General features: G+C 46.1%; 2 protein-coding genes across 2 annotated transcripts; one reads left to right on the top strand and one right to left on the bottom strand.

Annotated features, from left to right (window-relative positions):
- The first annotated feature begins 175 nt into the window (after window positions 1-175).
- Window positions 176-17,097, top strand: LOC125984923 (myomegalin). The gene is made up of 41 exons (XM_049747250.2): window positions 176-2,102; window positions 2,508-2,645; window positions 2,710-2,829; window positions 2,894-2,986; window positions 3,095-3,319; window positions 3,395-3,553; window positions 3,619-3,720; window positions 3,788-3,925; window positions 4,000-4,179; window positions 4,251-4,445; window positions 4,551-4,733; window positions 4,804-4,920; window positions 4,994-5,065; window positions 5,137-5,237; window positions 5,327-5,466; window positions 6,907-7,019; window positions 7,104-7,234; window positions 7,304-7,454; window positions 7,618-7,774; window positions 7,837-7,953; window positions 8,065-8,315; window positions 8,378-8,592; window positions 8,855-8,972; window positions 9,040-9,157; window positions 9,245-9,293; window positions 9,902-10,137; window positions 10,208-10,303; window positions 10,394-10,555; window positions 10,625-10,849; window positions 10,921-11,052; window positions 11,153-11,269; window positions 11,341-11,509; window positions 11,585-11,706; window positions 11,771-12,007; window positions 12,086-12,187; window positions 12,312-12,520; window positions 12,579-12,722; window positions 12,787-12,925; window positions 13,053-13,099; window positions 13,275-13,329; window positions 14,015-17,097. The coding sequence occupies exons 1-41, from the start codon at window positions 807-809 to the stop codon at window positions 14,125-14,127; spliced, it is 6,984 nt and encodes a 2,327-aa protein (XP_049603207.1). The 5' UTR covers window positions 176-806; the 3' UTR covers window positions 14,128-17,097.
- Window positions 16,676-19,336, bottom strand: prkab2 (protein kinase, AMP-activated, beta 2 non-catalytic subunit). Its single transcript, XM_049747320.1, has 8 exons — window positions 19,212-19,336; window positions 18,475-18,654; window positions 18,241-18,398; window positions 18,071-18,164; window positions 17,896-18,010; window positions 17,618-17,751; window positions 17,485-17,553; window positions 16,676-17,347 (listed from the first exon to the last, which is right to left on the bottom strand). The coding sequence occupies exons 2-8, from the start codon at window positions 18,631-18,633 to the stop codon at window positions 17,270-17,272; spliced, it is 807 nt and encodes a 268-aa protein (XP_049603277.1). The 5' UTR covers window positions 18,634-18,654; window positions 19,212-19,336; the 3' UTR covers window positions 16,676-17,269.
- Window positions 19,337-19,492: the final 156 nt, after the last annotated feature.

The following is a 19,492-nucleotide window of genomic DNA, read 5'->3' as shown; positions in this document are numbered from 1 at the left end:
TATTTCACGACACTACATAGTTTCTTTATTTATAGTAAAGGCGGTGTACTTTAATGATGGTGCATATTTTTTTTTTCGTTAAAACAAAGTAAGCAGTGTGTTGGCCACGGACTTGAAACCCCCTTCTTTGTGTAAATGGTACACTCCGATGCTGCGAGCCTGGTTCAGCCTGCCTCCTCGTTATCTCCCCGGAAGATCTCAGGCAGAGCGTAGCACCTGACCATCGCGGTAACACACGGCAGTAAAACGAGGAAAAGGAGCGCCCTTCGCTCGCCAAAGCCCTCCATCAACTGGGAATATAGCTACGGACTGCCATTTTCCGCATTGAAAGCGGCGGTGGGACAGTTCTCGAACGACAGTGGTGATGAAGTCGGTGGCGGCGCAGCGGCTCGTGACTGTCGGCTGAATGAATGGTGCAGAGGAGCGAACTGGCTGGATTACCTAGCAACGCTTGTTTGAATTAAATATCTAGTCGAATTATGGTGATATTTTTGATACTACGTCACCAGGACTGTTGCCATGGACCATTAACACCTGACGGAGAAGACTCACCTGGTCTCATTGTAATGGCTAACTAGACGCTCGTATTTCTTGTCAAGCCAGGTTAACTATGGTGAAAGGTGTTGTGTAAAACTGCCTGCTGGTCATAATTTATATGTTAGTGTAGTATAACTGCTCATAAAGGAACAAAATGAGCGACAGCTTAATCAGTACTGGTGCACAAACAAAAGAGAGAATAATAAGAAGAGCATAATGCACTTTTGGGCGCACAACCGCTCATAAAGGAGAGAAAGGCAGCTTGTTCAATGTTGGACAACAAAATGAAAGAGACATGTCGTATCTGTGGACGGGATCTCTACGGCAACCAGCGCCGGTGGATCTTCCACCCAGCCACCAAGCTCAACCTGCAGGTTCTGCTATCACACGCTCTCGGCCAGGAGCTGGCGCGGGACGGCCGCGGGGAGTTCGCCTGCTCCAAATGCGCCTTCATGCTGGACCGCATGTACCGCTTTGACACGGTGATAGCCCGCGTGGAGGCCCTCTCCATCGAGAGGCTTCAGAGGCTCCTGCAAGAGAAACACCGGCTCAGGCAGTGCATCGGTGGATTGTACAGGAAGACAAATTCGCTAGAGAGCGCCACGACTTCTGCGGATGAAGGGGAAGCAGCAGGAGATGGGATGGTGGATATTTCAGGCCTCACCCATGCAAAGTACTGTGCTCTTCTTCAGGAGGACCTAGTCTATTCTTTGTATGAATCCTGGGCTGACGACAGCACGGATTGCCACCATCACCACCACCCTCAGTCTTCGGCTGGGCCAGGGTCAGATGTTGCGGGGCCTCACCGTTGTATGCCCACCACTCCGAGGAGATGCCGGGGTTGTTCCCATTGGCGTGTGGCAGACTCTGACTATGAAGCTGTTTGTAAGGTTCCCAGGAAGCTTGCAAGGAGTACCTCTTGTGGCCCCTCAACCAGATATTCCGCCAGCTTCATTGGAGGCAGTGGTGCAGAATTAGAGGAAAAAGGAAACGGGGAGGAACCGGATGAACCGCCATCCTCTCTGACTCTAGTTCCTGCTTCTCAGGATGTGTCAAGGACTTCAGATAGTGACCAAACGTTAGCAGGAAGAGTCAGCTCCAGCCCTTCAATAGCATCCTTGGAGACAACTGAGGACTGCATTCAGCATGAGGTCACCAGAGATGAACTGTTGAACTCTCCCAAAGAGCCAATGGATGACCGGCTATCTGACACCCACCCTGACAGAGCTCCACATGGCCAATCATCTCCTGGACCAAGCCTCTCTCTGGCTCTCTGTTTGCTACAAAATTATGCTGTCCATCGCCCCGTCCAAAGCAAAGGCAGTAAACTTCCAGTGTTGCTTCGACGGAGCAGCAATCATGGAAGATTGGACTTACCCGATCCAATTCTAGAGCTAACCTTTGGAACTCCGGATGGTGAACGATACCACCACATGGCAACACCTGAGCTGGAAGCCCCCTCTCTCCAACTGAATGTTGGGACGGACCATGTCCTTAACCGGAGTAATATAGAAGACAATTCGGAAGATGTTTATTTCGAGTGTCCGCCACCAAAGCCACACCAGGTATAAAACCTTGGCGAGCAGAATTGGAAATATCTAGCCAGCTCACACAGCAGGCAGTCAGAGGATGTCGGCCATTGTGGATTGTCTTAAGTGAAAGACGTTAGCAGTCAGCAAGCTTCCAGCCACGCTATGGCCCAATTACATGCAGCAAAAGGGGCATTGTCATTTTAAGGCACATGATTTATTAATGTTTTTTCCCCCTCACATGTAAAACTGAGACAGTGGCCCCACCATTGGCCTAATTTCACTCACTGCCCTTAAGGCAAAGCCACCCACCCGCATGTGGGTTATGTAAACATAATAGCTGTCCTCATGCATGTAGTCAAGTAGATCTCAGACCCAAGAACCCGTTTCTGAAAGCTAGCGAAATCTGTTTCAATACTTTTGTCTATATGTTTCTTGCAGAATCTTGTGGAGGAGCAGCAAAGCCAGTTGAACCAATACGAGTGTGCTGCCGGTCAATGTGTCAGCGAGCTGCAGAAGGCCCAAATGCAGGTGGAGTCCCTGCAAGCCAAAATCCACGAGAGTGATTCCAACAATATGGTAAGACAAATTCGGAGACATATAATTGAGCAACACTGACTGAAATGTCTGCTTCCACGTGTAGAAACTTCAGGAGAAGCTGAACGAGATGGAGTGTGAGCTTCGTTCCCTCCGCCAGGCTTCTCAGAGTCAGGAGAGAACCATCCAGGACCTCACAGAATCCATCGGCACCAAAGACACTGAGGTGAGCATCTTGGAATGGATTTGATTTATGCGCGCACGCTAATTGCTATAATTTCTGCCTCAAGGCTCAGGAGCTGTACCAGCTGATCGAGGGGCAGAATGTCACATTATATAAGCTGCGAGAGATGGCCCACCATAATCAACTCGCACAAACCAAGGTGAGATGTTAGGCATGATGGATACATCAACAAACAGCTAGAAAATACACAAAAAAATATATATAGTTTGTATGATGTACAGTAACATCTTGCCAATTCCCTCTTCAGTCTCTAGAGGGCGTCAGTGAGTCGGCAATGCTCTCCCAGCTGCAGGGAGAGCTGGTGGCAGTGCAGAGCTCCCTGTTCTCTTTGGGTCTGGATTTGGAGGCCAGCCAGAGGAGTCTCAGACAGAGTCAGAGACAAGGTGAAGATCTGGCTCGCTTCAAAGACCGACTGAATGCTGACCTCCAGGAGGCGCTGCAGCACAGGGAAGAGACTGAAAAACACAATCAGGTTTGTGGCGGTTTCAAAACTCGAGTGTATGTGCGATTCAACCAATGAAATGATGATATCTACTCTTTGCTCCAGGACTTGTGTTGCATGCTTCAGAAAACCCGTGCTGAGCTGCAGGTTAAAGAAGAAGCCCTAAAGGAAGCCAAGGCAGAGCGACTCGCTGTGATACGAGAAAAAGACCGAAGCATCGCACAACTCCGTCACTCCCTGCAGGATAAGGAGCGACACTTACAGGTAAGCCCTCACACGTGACATCATACATCCTCCACATAAACATACATATTATCATTATTTTGTAGGAGTACTCTGAGATGTTGGAGACACCAGGAAGCTCCAAACCAAGGGATGCGCTTCTTGAGAAATTACGAGAGCGAATTAAAGACCGGGACAAAGCGCTGGAGGTAGGATGCCTCTCGTACCTGGCAACATAAATGTGTATGATGCTTAACCTTCTGCTTCCCTCTGCAGCGCTCCATCGATGACAAGTTCCGCTGTCTGGATGAACGTGAGGGTCAAGTGAGGACGCTGCAGCTGGCGCTAAGGGAAAAAGACCGAGACCTGGACAGGCTCCGCTGCATCCTGTCCAACAACGAGGAGACCATCACGGTACACTTGAGCTGCGAGGTTGACCTTGCGTGTTTTTATACACTTGTGATAAGCAGAGTGTGCGCTTGTTTTAGAGTCTGGACGCTCTGGTGCGAGGGAAAGAGCTGGAACTGGAGCAGGCGGCCGAGGCCTACAGGAACCTCCAGTGGCTGAAGCAGCAGAGTGAGGAGAAGGAGAGAAGCGCTTTGAGGGAGAAGGACACAATCATCGGGCAACTACAAGCAGCGCTTCAGGCTCGCAGCAAAGAAACACAGGTCGCAAACACGTACGGCTTCTCGAGCTTCACGAGAACAAAGCTCACCTAGCGTCTTTTCTGTCTGCGCAGGATCTGACGGCAGCCCTCGTCGGCAGAGTTCAGGCTGGCGCCGCCGAGGTGGTCGAGGAGCTGAAGGCTCGGCTCCAGCTGAAGGAGAAACTCTTCCAGGAGCTGCTGTCGGACCGCAGCCGCCAATCAAGTGAACACCAAACACGGGTGTCGGAACTACTCAACACCCTCGCTGCCAAAGACCAGTACCTGCAGGTACCACATTTATGAGAGTTTTGTTTGTTGTTGTGTACAACTGATGTTCCATTTTAGGTTCATCGCCCCAAAATATCTCCAACATGACTCTTTTGTGCATCTCAGGACAATTCGTACAGGCTGTCCTTGGTGATAAGCGAGCGCACGGGTCAGCTGCAGGAGGTACGCAAGCAGCTGTCGCAGAGAGAGCAGGAGCTGTGCGAGCTGAGACGAGACAAAGAGAGGGAGACGGGCGGGGATGTGCAGCATCTGCAAGGTCTTCTCCGAGAAAAAGAAGCCTTTATCAAGGTAGCCCCTTTATCAGCGATTTTGTTGTGTTCCTCTGCAAAGTATTTACTGTGTTTTGTGGTTTCATCAGGAGATGATGGACAACCAAGAGGAAGTTATGATGCAGTCATCCACAGAGAGCGAGGCGGAAGTTAAGGCACTCCAGGAAGAGCTGCAATTATTGCTGAAGAAAGAGAAGGAAGCCCAGGTACACATGTGGATGGCAAGGTTTTTTTTGTCCATTTTTTTTAAATATTTTTTTTTAAATCCACTCCTTGCAGAAAGAGCTCGCTACTCTACGTTCATCTTTTGCCGCTCAGCAAGCAAAGGGAGCTGCGACAGCTTGTACCGAAGTATGTGCTTGCTTCATTCACACCGTTTGCTCACAATCAAGTCTCATTCGTTTGTGTCCGTAACAAATCAGCACGTGCTGGAGCAGCTCGTCTCCGAGTACCGTCAGCTGAACGGTGCCCTCAAGGCCGAGAAGAGATTATACCAGAATCTCGTTCATGCCAACAGTGACAGGTAGTGCAAAATTAGGTGGAAACAAGAACTTTGTCTTCATTATTCGCCTACTTTTGATGCAATGTCTAACTCTGCTTTCCGCTCAACAGCTCCAATGAAGTCCTGGCCCTCCACACTCAACTGGATTCGGTTCAGGCTCTTCGCGGACAGCTGGAGGAGGTCCTGGGCCGGATTCAGAACATGGCCCTCGACCTGGAACGGGCCACTAAAAGGCAGCCTGACTTAGGAGGTGGGAACGGTCAGGGTCGAGCCTCTGGGGGCACCATCGCAAATGTTGTGTGATGTTTGGTGTGATGAAGAAAACTAAAAAGTTGTGCTCATAGATCAAAACATCTAGACGCAACATAATCAAAGAACACTAACCACAATGGAGTCTTGCTTATTAATATACTTAATGGTATTGTGAGTATGTTTGATATGGTTTAAAAAAAAAAAAAAAATTGCCTGCATTTTTTTGCTTGTCAGTGTGCTAACTGTTCTCTTTTGCCATGTTTCACCAAAGTCACTCTTCCAGCCTTTGAGCCACAGTCACGTTTTTTTCGAGTCTAGTGGAGAAAGCGAAGCCCATGCCTTACACATACAGCGCAATATCTGTTATTTCTTTGACGTCGTCTTCAAGTAGTAGTTCACACCCGTAAACAAATTCCTCCTCAGAAAAAAAGATTCCTCCTGAGCTTCTGTAGTCAACTTTAGATTCGTCACACGCCAAGCAACACAAGGTAACAAAGGTATTTCCTGGTAAATCCATCCTGGAAGCTCGTATTTCTCCTCAGACATTCTTTGTCAATACTTTTGTATTTCAAATGCAACAAAATAAATATGTGCTGTTTTTCTCTGTTTAAGAGGAGTTCTTCTCTTTATGGATTTCTCTTTCTTGTGTTTATGGGAAGAATATTGAAAAGATCCCAACAATTCAACAACCCTGGTTCCTATTTCCTATCAATACAATTCCACAACCCTCAACAAACATTTGTTGAACAAAAGCACACATGACATTGTCACATTCTTTCTTTGTCCCATTGGCATGCGTTCCACGTTTGCATGACTGTTATTCCCCAAACACCCCAATATAAATTACCAAATGAGCAATGTGGTCACATAAGTATGCCAAAGTTCAAATACTGTTGCTCAGCACTCATCTTCCAGTCCATTAAAACGCACAAAAGCAAAATAAACATCCTAAATGATGCCACTTAATGCTGACACGACATTAATTAACCACATAATCATGCACGCCCACTTCTAATTTTACAAAACACATTTAACCTTTAGTCTACATTTTGATACAGACTTTGGATCTCATTAGTTTATGCAAATGTGTCTAAATATGTGGCCACTGATTATTAAAAAATCTGTCCACACCAGTCCAAACAGTCTTCTTACTGCCACCTCATACAATGTAAAACTGTATTTTTCAGAATGGCCACAGTTTTCAGTAACACACACACCACTAGTTTGCTTTTGCTCCACCCAAATTGCATTTTTGGCCAGCTGGAAAGAGATGACATAACATTTCCCCCCACAGCTCTGAGACTCCACGTCAGAGCGGAGCTGTGTTAGCGTACACAATGAGTAGAAAAGATTTTCCAAAATAAAAGGAAGAGGAGTGACTTTGGATATAAAAAAAATACATATAGTCACTGTCTAAATGCGGCTGCTGTGTTTCCAGATGTAAGCTCCGAAGACGAGGAGGGAGATGATGAAGACGGCAGCGGCGATGAGTTCACAGACAGCATAGAGGAGGACGACAAAGTCACATCTGCAAGTTTGTCTTCCAGTCAGGTTGGATTTTCTCTTCTATATCCATTAATAGCACCTTAACTTCCATGACTGGGATTTTGATAACAACAAAATGTGTTTGTTTAGACCCAAACAACCCATGGACATGAAGAAGAGTCTGAATTCCAGAGGACTAGCCAACAGACGGTTGAACTGGAGCTAAAAGAAATACAGTCCGAGCTCGAGCGGGAGGGATTCACCTCGGTGACCCAGATGAGGTGCAGTGGCGGCTCCCTTCGTTGTTTTTCCTCTCAATTTGATGCTAACGTTGCACTGTTCGCTAAAAGGAGCACACTGCAGAGGCTTCGGAAGGAGAACCAGTTCCTTAAAGAACATCACGGGAGCCTTCACCGGGGAGAGGAAGACGATGATACTGAGGAGGAGGAAGACTACATGGATGATGATGATGAGGGGGTTACATCTTCAGAGCCTGTCAAGGTAAAATGTTTATTAAAAAGACAGCATGGTGGAGTAGTGGTTAGCATTAATGTTCTGGGTTTGAATCCTGGCTCAAGTGTGGAATCTCCAAACCAAAAATGTTTTGAGAAATGTTCCAATCAAATAAGAAAATGAGAATTTTTCGGTGACATTCCTGTCGCAGGAGTTCGAGCCCGCGGGTGGCGTTAGCGAGCCAGGTCTCAGTGAGCATTCGGCCCGCCTTTGTTCGGAGAACCGAGAGCTGCAGGAGAGGCTGATGGTGTCCGAAGCCACGGTTCACGCTCAGGCCGAGCAACTGAAGGACTACAGGGACCTGCTCAGTGAGTGTGGTCGGAGTTGAAATTATTTGTGCGGTAAATTGATCGTTTGCTTGTTTCTGCAGCAGAGACGTCCGTGCAGCAGGCCAGTAAGCAGGTGCAAGTGGATCTGCAGGATTTGGGCTATGAGACTTGTGGACGTAGTGAAAATGAAGCTGAGAGGGAGGACGCCAGCAGCCCAGGTGATGCCTCAAACACACACACACACTCCGTGAACACAAAACAGGAATGATGTTAGATTGAAAATAATCCCACAGCTTTTAGAAACCTAAGAAACCTTTTCTCGTCCTCAGAATTTGACGACCTCGAGATGTGCACGTCGTTGTCTCATCAACAAGAGAGCTTGGGAGGTGACTGGTACAAAGCCAGTAGAAGCAGCCGTACCAATGAAATTGGGGACGAGTCAGCTCTGCATCATCTAGTCCAGGATCTGCGCTCCCAGCTGACCCGTTGCCACAAAGTAATCCGTGGCCTTCAGATGCGTGTTCGCTCCCTGTCCACCACAAGCGACTACGCCTCCAGCCTGGAGCGGACACCACGCAAGGTATTGCCAAATCGACTTTTACTACAAAATGATCTCTCAACCCGCAATTTTCTGTTTTGAAGGTAAACTGGGCTTTTGAAATGTCACCGGCCCACGAGGGCGTGGAGGAGGATGAAGGTTGGATGTCCGACACCCAAGCAACTCCACCTGGATCCAAGCCCAGTCGCGAGCTGCAAGAACTCATTGCACGTGTCGCAACCTTGGAGGCCCAATTGAAGAGCTCCAAGCTGGAAGGGAAGAGCCAAAGAGAGGAGGAGAAATGTACCACGTGGCCTGGGTAAGTTTAAACGCATCTCTACCAAACTATTTCAATGGGTAGGTTTAGTTTTCTGCAAACTTGAACAGAATAGAAACTGTTTATGCTCTCTGAAATGACACAAGTTGCCACAAGATGGCGCCAAAGCACCATTCAACTATTTTCGTTTAGCCAACTTTTGCCAATGGAAAATAAGTGGGCTATAAAATGATCAGCAAAATCTTACAGGCGTGTCTAACAATCTTCTCCCTTGTGACCTCTTCTCCTCATCCTCCTTTTGCAGGAAATACAACTCTCTCATCCAAGCCCAAGCTCGTGAGCTCTCCCACCTGAGGCAGAGAATCAGAGAGGGTGAAGGAATCTCCCATATCCTCACCCAGCATCTGGGTGACACCACCAAGGTTCTTCAAAGTAACATGGATCACTTGTCAAAATTTCCCTTGCAACTTTTCTCTTTTACCTCAACAGGCCTTTGAGGAGCTTCTGCGGGCCAACGACGTCGACTACTACACGGGCCAGAGCTTTCGAGGGCAGCTTTCACAAAGTACCGCCTTGGCTCAGAGACTGCTCACCAAGCTCACCGGACGTAAGGCGCACCCTCAGCTCCTTTGTTGTCATTCCATACATTTTTTTTTTTTTTGCCAACGTCCATCCTGTCCCTTTCCTGATTTAGGAGCGGAAAGCCCCGTTGACAAAACAGGCCACGAGTTGCTCGCCCTGCAGTGAGTCATCTTAATTTGCTTGTACATGAGTTAGATATTTATCTCACAAGTTTAAGGATAGTTTAATTCCTTTATTCTTTTTTTTTTTAACTATTTGAAAAATGAATGGATTGGATGAGAAGTGACAGATGGTGGTCACTAATCCACTGCAGCAAGTAGCGTGGATCCTTTTCTGTTAAGATGATTTAGCTATAAAGACTGCTGTTAAGCGGCTCAGTGCCGCCGAAGAGAAGAAGCGCTCCCATATCTTGTATTTTTTTTTGTGTTTATTTGTATCAGTCGTCTGTAGACGTCTGGGATTGATTAGTAGAAGGAAACACCGTCGACGTATTTTTTTTTCCTTTTGGATTTTACCGAGGCTCAAATGGCTCCGCTGTGGAAATCACAGATTTCGAAGAGCTGTCCGATATACAGGAACTCGCTTTGGTCGTTTTCTATGAACAATGGCCGAGGTCGATCCAAAGAGATATGGCTCATTAGGATGCTACATCAACAACTTAAACAGTAAGAAAGGAATCTGTTGCTCGGTGACTTTGAAGCTGTGTAAGGAAATGTAAAATTTTGAGTCTGATGAATGCCACGTCTTATTTTATTCCCAACACTTGCAGGCTGAGCAAGGAGCTTCAGCAAAAAGATCAAATCATCGAATCTTTGCACAACAAGCTGCAGCAGCGCCCCGAGACGCCATCCAGCTGCCAAGCCCTCTCGGAGACCACCGACCCATCAGACAGGACTTCCTTGGTGTCCGATGAAAGTCAAACCAATGAAGACCTGGATCTGTGTTCTGATTTGGACGCGAGAGATTACCAGGAACAGGAACAGCGGCTCCAATCCGATCACGATGGTAACTGAAGCTTTGTACGCTATTTTCCTTTGTCTCTCTGTTTTGTCTTTCATCTTCCATCATCTTTCAGTCCATCCTTCTATCCCTCCTCCTCGTGGACCCCTCAAATCTTCCTTCAGCTGTCCTGGAACGCTTTCCGGGGGTTTAACCAGTCCGTCCTTGAGAGGTAGAGGATTCATGAGCTGGAAAAAATCCCCCACCCATCCCGTCCTAGTTTCTTTTCTGTCTCTTTACTTTCTGTCATTCTCCCATCCAGCCCCTCTCGGCATTCCTTTCTCCTCGTCCCTCCCTCCATCTCGTGACCTCGATGTCCGGGGTACAGAGTTCACATATGAAGCCCACCCTCGGGCCCTGTCCGTGATGGCTGTTCACCCAGAACTGGACACACTGTACAAACAGATGAATGAGCAGATAAGGGGTGAGGGGATGCTGGCTGGGAGTTTGTGTCACCTTCGTCTTGCTCACACATTCGTAATTTTGTTGACAGGATTCCCGGAGACTTCCGGCAAGCCTCTGTTCGCTCTCTCGCCTGGTGCCCTCAACCAGTGCGACCTTTCAGGCTACAACCATCATGGCTTTCAACAGTACCAGCTGGGCGGCATTCCAGAGGGTCACTCGGGAATGATGACAGGAGGAGGGACTTTTTGGGACAACACGACACAGTCTATGGGGAACTATTCTGGAATCCCGATCTTAGAAAACAGCCAGACAGGTAAATTTGTGTGTGTCAATTCATTCAAGAGGAACTAGCACACCTTTGCTTAAATAATGTGCTGTTTTCAGGCCCGAATGTAATTGGAGAACATCTACGGGAGGTGCGATGTCTCCGCCAGCGCCTGGAAGAGTCCATTAGGACCAACGAGAGGCTCCGACAGCAGCTGGAGGAAAAATTGGCAAACCCTGGGCGGGATGGAGGTGCTAGAGCTCACTTCACGTCTTTTCAATGCAGAATGTTCCTTGATCAAACCAGAAATGTTTGAAGTGTTCCTTAATCTGTTTCTGTTGTGTGGATCAGGAGCACCAACAAACATCTACATTCAGGGGCTGGACACAGTCACACATCTGTCCAACGAAATCCGAGTCCTGACAGACGAGAACTTGAATTTGCAGTCACGTCTACAAGCCAGTACAGGTAAAACCCATCTTGGAATGTTTTTCGTCAGGCCGAGAGTGGATAATTGTTTTTTTTTTTGGGACGCTCAGACTCGTGCGAGGAGCTGATCGCAGCACGTGCCCGCCTCAAGCAAGCCGAGCTGGAGGCGGAGCAGTGGAAGGAGGAGTTAAGACGACTTCAGACGCACAGTGAGGAGCAGGGACAGCAGATCCTCGCCTTGAGGCAGGAGAGGCAAGCTGGCCAGGAGAGGATCAACAGGTCTGTGCAGGCAAAAAGCTTTGGGGATTTTTTTTTTTTTTTTTTTAATGGTAATTGACAAATGTGCGTCCTCAGAGCGCAGCACGAGTCCTCACTCCTGCAGCAGCAGTTGAGCGAGAGCAGAGAGCTCATCCACTCCCTGCAGTCCGAACTTCATGTGTACGATCGTGTGTGCTCCAGTTCCAAATCCAACAAAGGTTTGTCTCATGACACTCTCACAACTGTCATTTTTGGACAAATAAATAAAAAAAATGCTTTTAGGTTTCTTGTGCGAGGCCACCGGCCTGCCCGTGGAGTTGGGCGAGTTACTGAGCGAGGTGAGGAGTCTGCGAGCCCAGCTGCAGAGCGGCGTTCAGGAGAGCAGCGCCCTCAAGCAGCTGGAGCTCCACAAACAGCTGGAGCAGAAGCTGGGCGGCGGCTCCCCTCGTACGCCGGCACTGCCGGCCTTGAGCGCCAGCCCTCAGAGGGAGAACGTCTACAAGCGCCAGCTGCTCCACGGTAAAAAAAAAAAAGGCGGGGCTTAACTGTCCAACTTCAGTGTGATGTGTGTCCAAGTCCGGTATGTGTGCTCCGCAGACCCGGCCCCTTCTCCACCTGTCAGGGACATTGGTCTTTTTAACTGTGGGTCTCCCTGCCCCCCCTACTCGGACCTGGATGACAACCATAGCGCCGCCAACGGTGTGACTTTTAACCTCATCACATGACTTGTTTGGTTCTAATATGCTTTGTGAGCACTTTGCTTGAATCGCTACTAAGCTCCCCAAACTGGAATGAAAGAAATGTTCTTGTATTTGCACCACAGACCAACTTGACCCTCATACCGAGCTGGAAGGTGACGCCCCCGATGGCTCTTTCGCTAACCGCTACGGCCGCCACGCCGTGGGTCACGTGGATGACTTCAACGCTCTGCAGCAACAAGTCCTTGAAGGTCGCAGCATCGTGCAACGCATGGAGACGGCATTGAGCGATCTGTCGCCTTTGGGAGCCAACCAGAAACAGAGCAGTGAGCTGGTGAGTTGCTTTTCTGACCAAGGCACATATTTTAGACCAACGATATCTTATTATGCAGTTTTTGGAGTATGGAAATGCCAAAAGTCTCTTGGCCAACACCAAGACCCTGAGGCAGATTTTGGAGGAGGCGGCTTCACTCCTAAAAATGTTTTGGAGGGCGGCGCTACCCAGCACTGACGCCTCCATCCCGAACCTGAAGAAGGTTTGCATCAGCAGCGTGATGGAAATTCAAATTTTTTATGTATTCACATGCGCTTTGAACACAGGAGCAGTCGATGCAAGAGGAGATTTTGTCCCTCAAGCTACGCGTGTCTGAGCAGGAGGAGCTTCTGAAGGGGATGATCCAAAGACTGAGGAGCACCAGTCGCACCAAGGAGAACATGGAGCATTTCATTGTGAACCAGCGTAAGTCACGCTTGAAGAAGAGATTACCAAATTTGGCACGAGCAGAAGAGAGAGTGGAAAATGATGCTATGCTACCACATGGGTTCCTTGGTGGAGGTAATAAACAAACTCCTCTTGTTTTTAACAGTGTCAAGGACTCGTGATGTTTTGAAGAAAGCAAGGACAAACCTGGAGGTAAAAAAAGAAGGAAATGTAAATGTCATGTTTAACGATGTGACTCGTCCCCAGGCCGAATCCGACTTTGTACCAGGATTTTGTCCTGTTTTCTCTTTAGTCTTAAATGTGATTCCATCACTTGTCGTTTGTTTGTCCCTTCGTCTCTGTCACTGCACGTGAACAACACCTCCAGAAGAACGAGCTGAGACTTTCCTCTCTAAGCTCCTCCTCTTCCTCTCCCTATGCCGGTAATTGCTCGAAAAGGTAGAGGCTGCCCCGGATGTTGATTTTGGTTTTTTGGATGGGCAGCTTTTTTACCTTGTGCATTTGTGGTTTGCAATCACGCCAACATCAACGCTTTGACGTTTTATAGACTCCACCCCCATTTAATCACTTATATAAACCATCCATCCATTTTTGTGTAGAACTTGCCTTCATCAGGGTCAAGGGTGAACTGGATGTCATTTATTAGTGGACCTAACATGCACGTTACACATTGCACACTTTAAATTCAAAGTTATTTATTTATTATTATTTTTAATTTTGTTCTTTACTAAATAACTCACCTATTCACGTTTTTTTGTACTTTGTGTATAACCCTAAAATGCCACAAGATGGCGCCAAAGCCATGCTCCAGTGAGACTGATGATGAAATGATCCATATTGACTGAGATCAGTAGGTCAGGGAGGACCTGGGTTGTCTTTGGGGCATGTGCATGGGAGACATGCACTTATGATTCTTTTTTTTCCCAAATATCATCAATTATGATACAAAATGGCATGCTTGGATGAGTTTGCAGTGGAATAACCCCCATCACCATTTTTTCTAATTCACGTGACTTTTGGGACATACTATGTAGTCACAATATTTTTGGGTTCCCCCCCCCTGGTGCTATGTTCAATTTCATTGAAAATCTTTTCTCCAACTTGCAGCTAAGGAGCCAAGAGGCGGTACCCGAAAGCAACCTGCTGATGTCCCTCGCCTGAGGACCGCCTACGTCGAAGCCCCTGCTGCCAGGAAGCGCACCAGCCAATGCTTGCTATGAACCACCGAACAACCAGCCTCAACGCTGTGACCTCGATATTTAAAATCAAGAGCCCCCCCCTCCCCACTTCTCTTAACCTCTGTCTCCAACCAGGCCTTAGCGAAGTCCTTATAGCTTCGCCAGCCCCCAAACATGCAGTTAATGTTCTTTGAGTGTAACTGCCAGAAGTGTGTATGACAGAAGGTGTGTGAAATGTGTCCCTGGTGGATTCAGTGACAAGCCGGATGGAGCGGCTTGAAGACACCCCCAAATGGAGGGTCTTCTTCCGAAAGCCTGTGGAGGGAAAAAGGTGTTTTGTGGATGTAAAAATGAGGTCTATGAGAGGAACACGCATATACACCGTCGTTTGGGGTCACTTGGATATGTTTTTGATTTTATAAAGAAAAGCATTTATCTAAATGACTTCTGATTGGTTGTTTTTCCTCTGTTGGGGTGTTTTTTGCTACTCTAAAGGCGCAAGATGGGCTCAGACAGAGTTGACTAATGCAAAGTCCCCCTTTAATTTGATATTTAAAATAATGCTTTTCTTAAAAAAAAAAAATCTAAAGATATTTGCAAGTGACCTAATTTTTGAGCTGCGGTGTATATGTGCGGTGTGTGTGATCCAGGAAAGTTCACTCAAAGAAAACAATCTGTGATTCCATCGATCACCAGATATTTCGAATTTAAAATGAAAAATCGTACTCACTGACATTCACAATGTATTAGTTGAGATAATGGAGGAATGTAGGCCGTTTGGATCAGTGACGTGCGGTTAGGGGATGCAGGTGAGGCACAAGTAAAAAATAATTATAACAAACTGAATATTAATATTTGTCCAGTGAGCTTTAGTTTTGACTAATTATGAACATTTTTAAAGTCGAATTTGCTGAAATTTCATAGTTCTCATTCCATACAAAGGTGAAACGCTTTGTTTTGCTGATAGGACATAAAACTGCAGTAAAAGGGAACAGGTTGAGGCAAATAGTACTCTGCCGCACCGAAGGGGGGCGTACGTGAGCCAACGGGTGATTAATGCTGCCCCATTTGTTGCTTGTAGAGGTAGACAACAGCTGTCACAAACTAAGCACAGATCTGTAATTTTGCATTATGGTGCAAAAAGTAAAGTGGTCAGAAGTAAGGAAGGCGTTTTGAGAATTTGATGATAGAAGTAGCTCAAACATAGGACAGAGCTGCTGTAATTGCATCCGTGCTAGCCAAAATTAAAAGGTGCCGAAACTAAAGGAAAATAAGCTGTACTTTTACAAGAAAGTGAGATTTTTGTGGCCCATGGACTTCATCGACAAATAAAGGTAAGACCACAAACAATTGCGTCGAATGCTATTGAGATAGCCGTAGCCAATTGAATTCTGAGTATATTTTTAAATCTGACTGTCTCACCAACCACTCCCTCACCGCACGTCACTGGCTGGATTATTTTGTGATTTGATTCTTTCTGCATCCATCGATGAGTAGACACCAGCAATTGGTTCAATATTTTGTTCCCAGCTTCCATTATAAGTGTGACAGCGTCGAGATTTGGCATTTCTAACGTGCATGTTTGCTGAATGTGAGGTTGAAGTGCCGCAAAATAAGAAGCTGACGTACGAGCATGTGCAATAATGCAGTGACTTGAAGCTATCACTGGAGTGTCGCATGATCAGAATTTTGTTTGTTCTGAACAATCAACTTATTTATATGGGACGGGAGATTGCCATTACTTGCCAAAGTTTGAACTTCAACTTGCCTTAACCATGTGAATGAGGAATTATTAGCCTATCGGGATACAGAAGGCTTCTATAGAAGCACATCAAACTGGTTTAGTTTGTTCCCGATTGTGCAACATATTCCAGTTTTGGACCAAAACCAATGAAAAAAATAGTGGATTTTCTCCAAAAGGCCTCATGCCGTTTTGTGTTTCTATATTTTGACATTCTCATGGTCATGTTATAGATGACGCAAACTTTGGCAGGCTACTGGTGGGATCATTCTGTACATTTTTTGTTTTTGTTTGACGCTTGTACATGTGCCATTCATGCTGTAAATAACCTTTTTTATGTGCGCGGGTGCTTGAATAAACATGCATTTGCTTTGTGCAAAGGTGAGCTTAGCCGTGCGGTAACTTGACATCTTTTAAATTGACGTGTGTTCTCGCCATGTATTTATATATGACGCTTATAGAGGCCATTTTCTGTGAGATAAAATGCCTTTTTGATGCTACTGAACACATTTTTGTCTGTCCACGCATAAATATTATGGCTTTGCTTGACTTTAAATTGAAAGCTTCATTGAGGGGGGGAAAAAAAGCCTTATTGTTAAAGAACGGAATCAAAGCAGTCAGTCTTGTTGAGTTTTGAATGTACGGTACTGCTTTAAATGTGGCTGGAAAGAAGCTTAGATTTGCAAAACGAACACAAGCGGAAGCCGTCTCTGATGACAATGTGTGTTGTGTTGTCAAAAAGTATTTAGCGCTTAAAAATTTTGGAACCGAACCAATAAAATGTTTTAAAAATAGACCACTGTGTCTACAATGCATGTTTTAAAACACAATAATTGTCGAGCCCAGAGGTAACGAAAGGTTGTCCATTTTTATTTTTTTAACAAGTTTGTGCAAACAATTTCCACACTTGAACCGCAAAGCATTTCGAAACATCCGTACAATGAGTGTAAAATTCAAGTTTTGCCGTGTGATTCGAATGCCGCTGTCAGTGATGACACACGTGACGTAACAGTCCCAAAAATAGTAAACTCACACCAACCGCATAGCGAAAAAAGCCGATGCAGGTAACCTCAGCACACAAATGTGTTATCATTTAATCAACCAACACAACAAAAACATTCGATGGTACAATAAATATGAAATACTGAACTGGTGTCAAACAACATCAGACTTCTTATTGCACTTTGAGCAATAGCAACTCGATACTTGAAATCTGACTTCAACGCTGACATGCATATTCACAACATGCAGCAAAAAAAAATCAAGATAAACACACACAGTGATTCAAACTACGCTGCTACATTCTGTGTTTGATAGCCCTAAATTTAGACATGAGGCAACGGCCGGTGTCTTTAAACCGTAAAGGTGTTTCAAGTACAAGATTTTGGCGCTAAAACAGCGACACGCCGCTACCCCCAAGTGCTAGCATCGCGGACGTGATGATTAGATGGGCTTGTAGAGCAGCGAGGTGACGTATTTCTTTTTGTATCGGTGGGTGGCACTCAGCACCATAACGCCGTCCTGCAAATTTAAAAGACCATCATTTGAATGTTAGGGAGGGGTTCATTTAGAACAACAACAAAACCAGCTGGATTACGCAACAGGTTTCTAAGCAAGGTCATTTGCTTTTGTGGATTTTCTATTAAGTGCACTCGCACCTTTATAGAGAGCGCGTAGAGATGGTTCAGCATCACGTGATTGGGTTCGGGCAGCAGGGCGGGGTCACACTGCCAAGACGGAAAGACGTGTTATCACAGAAAAGAAAAAGTAAATGGACAAAAAAGAACTTACTGAAATATTTGTGTCCTTGTTGAGTATGACTTGAAGAAGGTGAGGAGGGAGTATGGGGGGAGCTTTGAAATGCCCTTCGGGTCGGAACACGTATTGACTCTGTCCGTATGGACCTGGAGGGGAGCTGGAAAGATCTGGAAGCCGAGGTGGGGTTAGTCAGCCACATTATTAAGCGCAGTAAGGATATAGTATATTTATATTTTTAGTCCTCGTAATTAGTATCGAAATCAGTGCAAGGAAAATGTTTTGACACAATTTCCCTTTGGAAAAACACACACCCGATGTGTCAGAGCACTCCAGAGAGTCCACCTGCAGGGCATCAAACACCTCAAAATCAGACTTCTTCACTTGGATCAGGTTGTTGATGGTGCCTAGCTGGCTTGTCACCACTGGCTGGAAAAGAAGAATAAAAATTAGGTGGAAAATCTCAGCAGGTCAAGAAGTCAAACGTACCTCTGAGGGATCATGCAGCCATTGCCCGTCCACGAAAAACTTGTACTGGTGCTCTCCTTCGGGCAGGTCCAGGATTGCTACAAAGTCACTGTGGCTTTGTGAAGAAAAAAAAACAGAATGACATTCAAGTGAATGTTTTTTAACCACAGAAAAACAATTTGTAACCATACCTTTTATTGAGCGGTATCTTGTTGCTCCAGTTATTAAAGGAGCCAGCGATGTAGACCTCCTTCCCTCCTCCAGCCCATCGGATAACCGTGGGACGAGCCTGAGGAACCGTTTTCACCAGGTCGTCCAAATCTGGGGTGAATTCTTTCTCGCCCAACAGCTGTAATTGCGACAAATAACTACAATTAAAGTAACGTCTATGTTTGTAAAGTTCAGACCGCGTGTTCCTGCCGTACCTTAGAGTCCGGCCCGCGTGTGTTGAAGATGTTGGGGTCGTCCGTACTGTCCATCATCTTGCTGCTGGGTTCAAGGTCCTTGTGACCCCCGCTGCTGTCCATACGATGAGCTTTGGCCCCATGGCGGTCCGCAGACACTCGGTCACTTGTGTTGCCCATCACGCCGTACCATTTACACCACTAGAAAAAAGCAAATGAACAGTCTACTACCAAAACACTTATAATATTATTTGGAATATAGAATAATTATTTCCTGAGGTTCCCTCTGGCTACAAGAGAGCATTAATTATGGTTGATGACATTTTGTTGCATCACCCTTTCCCCCTGTGAGTGCTCCTATTTGATTTATTATTAGTTGTGTGTGTTGCTAGTGCACATTAAGTTGATTATGGTCATCGTTGACTTTTTATTTTTTTTTTTTTATGTTTGCAGAGCTCCTTCTCCTCTGTCAATAAATGTGATCTGACATTGAGGAGTGCATTTCTTCATTGTCCAGAGCCTTGGATGACAACCATCAGCAAAGGTGAACATGTATTTTTCAAGTTGTAACCTCCACACATCAGACGTGTATTTTTAGCTGCTACTTGTAGCGTCACTAGGCTAAGCCTTAGGCTGTGTCACCACGAGCAGGCCGCTTTATGGTGTTGGTAATCGTCCGCGGTGTCGTTTTTACAGCATGACAACGCAAGAAAAGTTAGTTGTTAAAGAATCGGTTGCAAAAGTGGCGGAGAACTCACCTCAGGGTTTGTTTATCAGTGCTGCTGTCTTCAACTGAGGACCCTCCTCCTCGAGTCTGTGCGCATTTATAATAGAAAATTTGCGTGGGTCGCGCCGCTGCTGGAAAACGTCCGCCATATTGTGTGTGGCAGTGCAGCCTGCAAACTAAGGCAAGTATGCGTAACTGTACTGTGCAGTGTGCTTCATTACTGGTGTTTATATGCATTAGAAAATTCAAAGAATTAGCCACAAAAAATAGAATAAAATTTAAAAATGCTGTTCTAGGAAAAGGCTTTTGATT

Source organism: Syngnathus scovelli, chromosome 17 (genome assembly GCF_024217435.2).
Source record: "Syngnathus scovelli strain Florida chromosome 17, RoL_Ssco_1.2, whole genome shotgun sequence".
NCBI lineage: Eukaryota > Metazoa > Chordata > Actinopteri > Syngnathiformes > Syngnathidae > Syngnathus > Syngnathus scovelli.
This window is presented reverse-complemented; position numbering and strand designations above follow the sequence as displayed.

Bases quoted from the DNA above. Each gene is read 5' to 3' on its own strand.
- prkab2 (XM_049747320.1), bottom strand. From the start codon at position 18,633: ATGGGCAACACAAGTGACCGAGTGTCTGCGGACCGCCATGGGGCCAAA. The intron at 18,165-18,240 runs GTATGGTTACAA...TTCTTCACAAAG, and splicing joins AAGATACCGCTCAATAAAAG to CCACAGTGACTTTGTAGCAA. The intron at 18,011-18,070 runs GTACGTTTGACT...CTTCTTTTCCAG, and splicing joins GGCTGCATGATCCCTCAGAG to CCAGTGGTGACAAGCCAGCT.
- LOC125984923 (XM_049747250.2), top strand. From the start codon at position 807: ATGTTGGACAACAAAATGAAAGAGACATGTCGTATCTGTGGACGGGAT. The intron at 3,320-3,394 runs GTTTGTGGCGGT...TCTTTGCTCCAG, and splicing joins AGACTGAAAAACACAATCAG to GACTTGTGTTGCATGCTTCA. The intron at 12,188-12,311 runs GTGTGACTTTTA...TTTGCACCACAG, and splicing joins CAACCATAGCGCCGCCAACG to ACCAACTTGACCCTCATACC.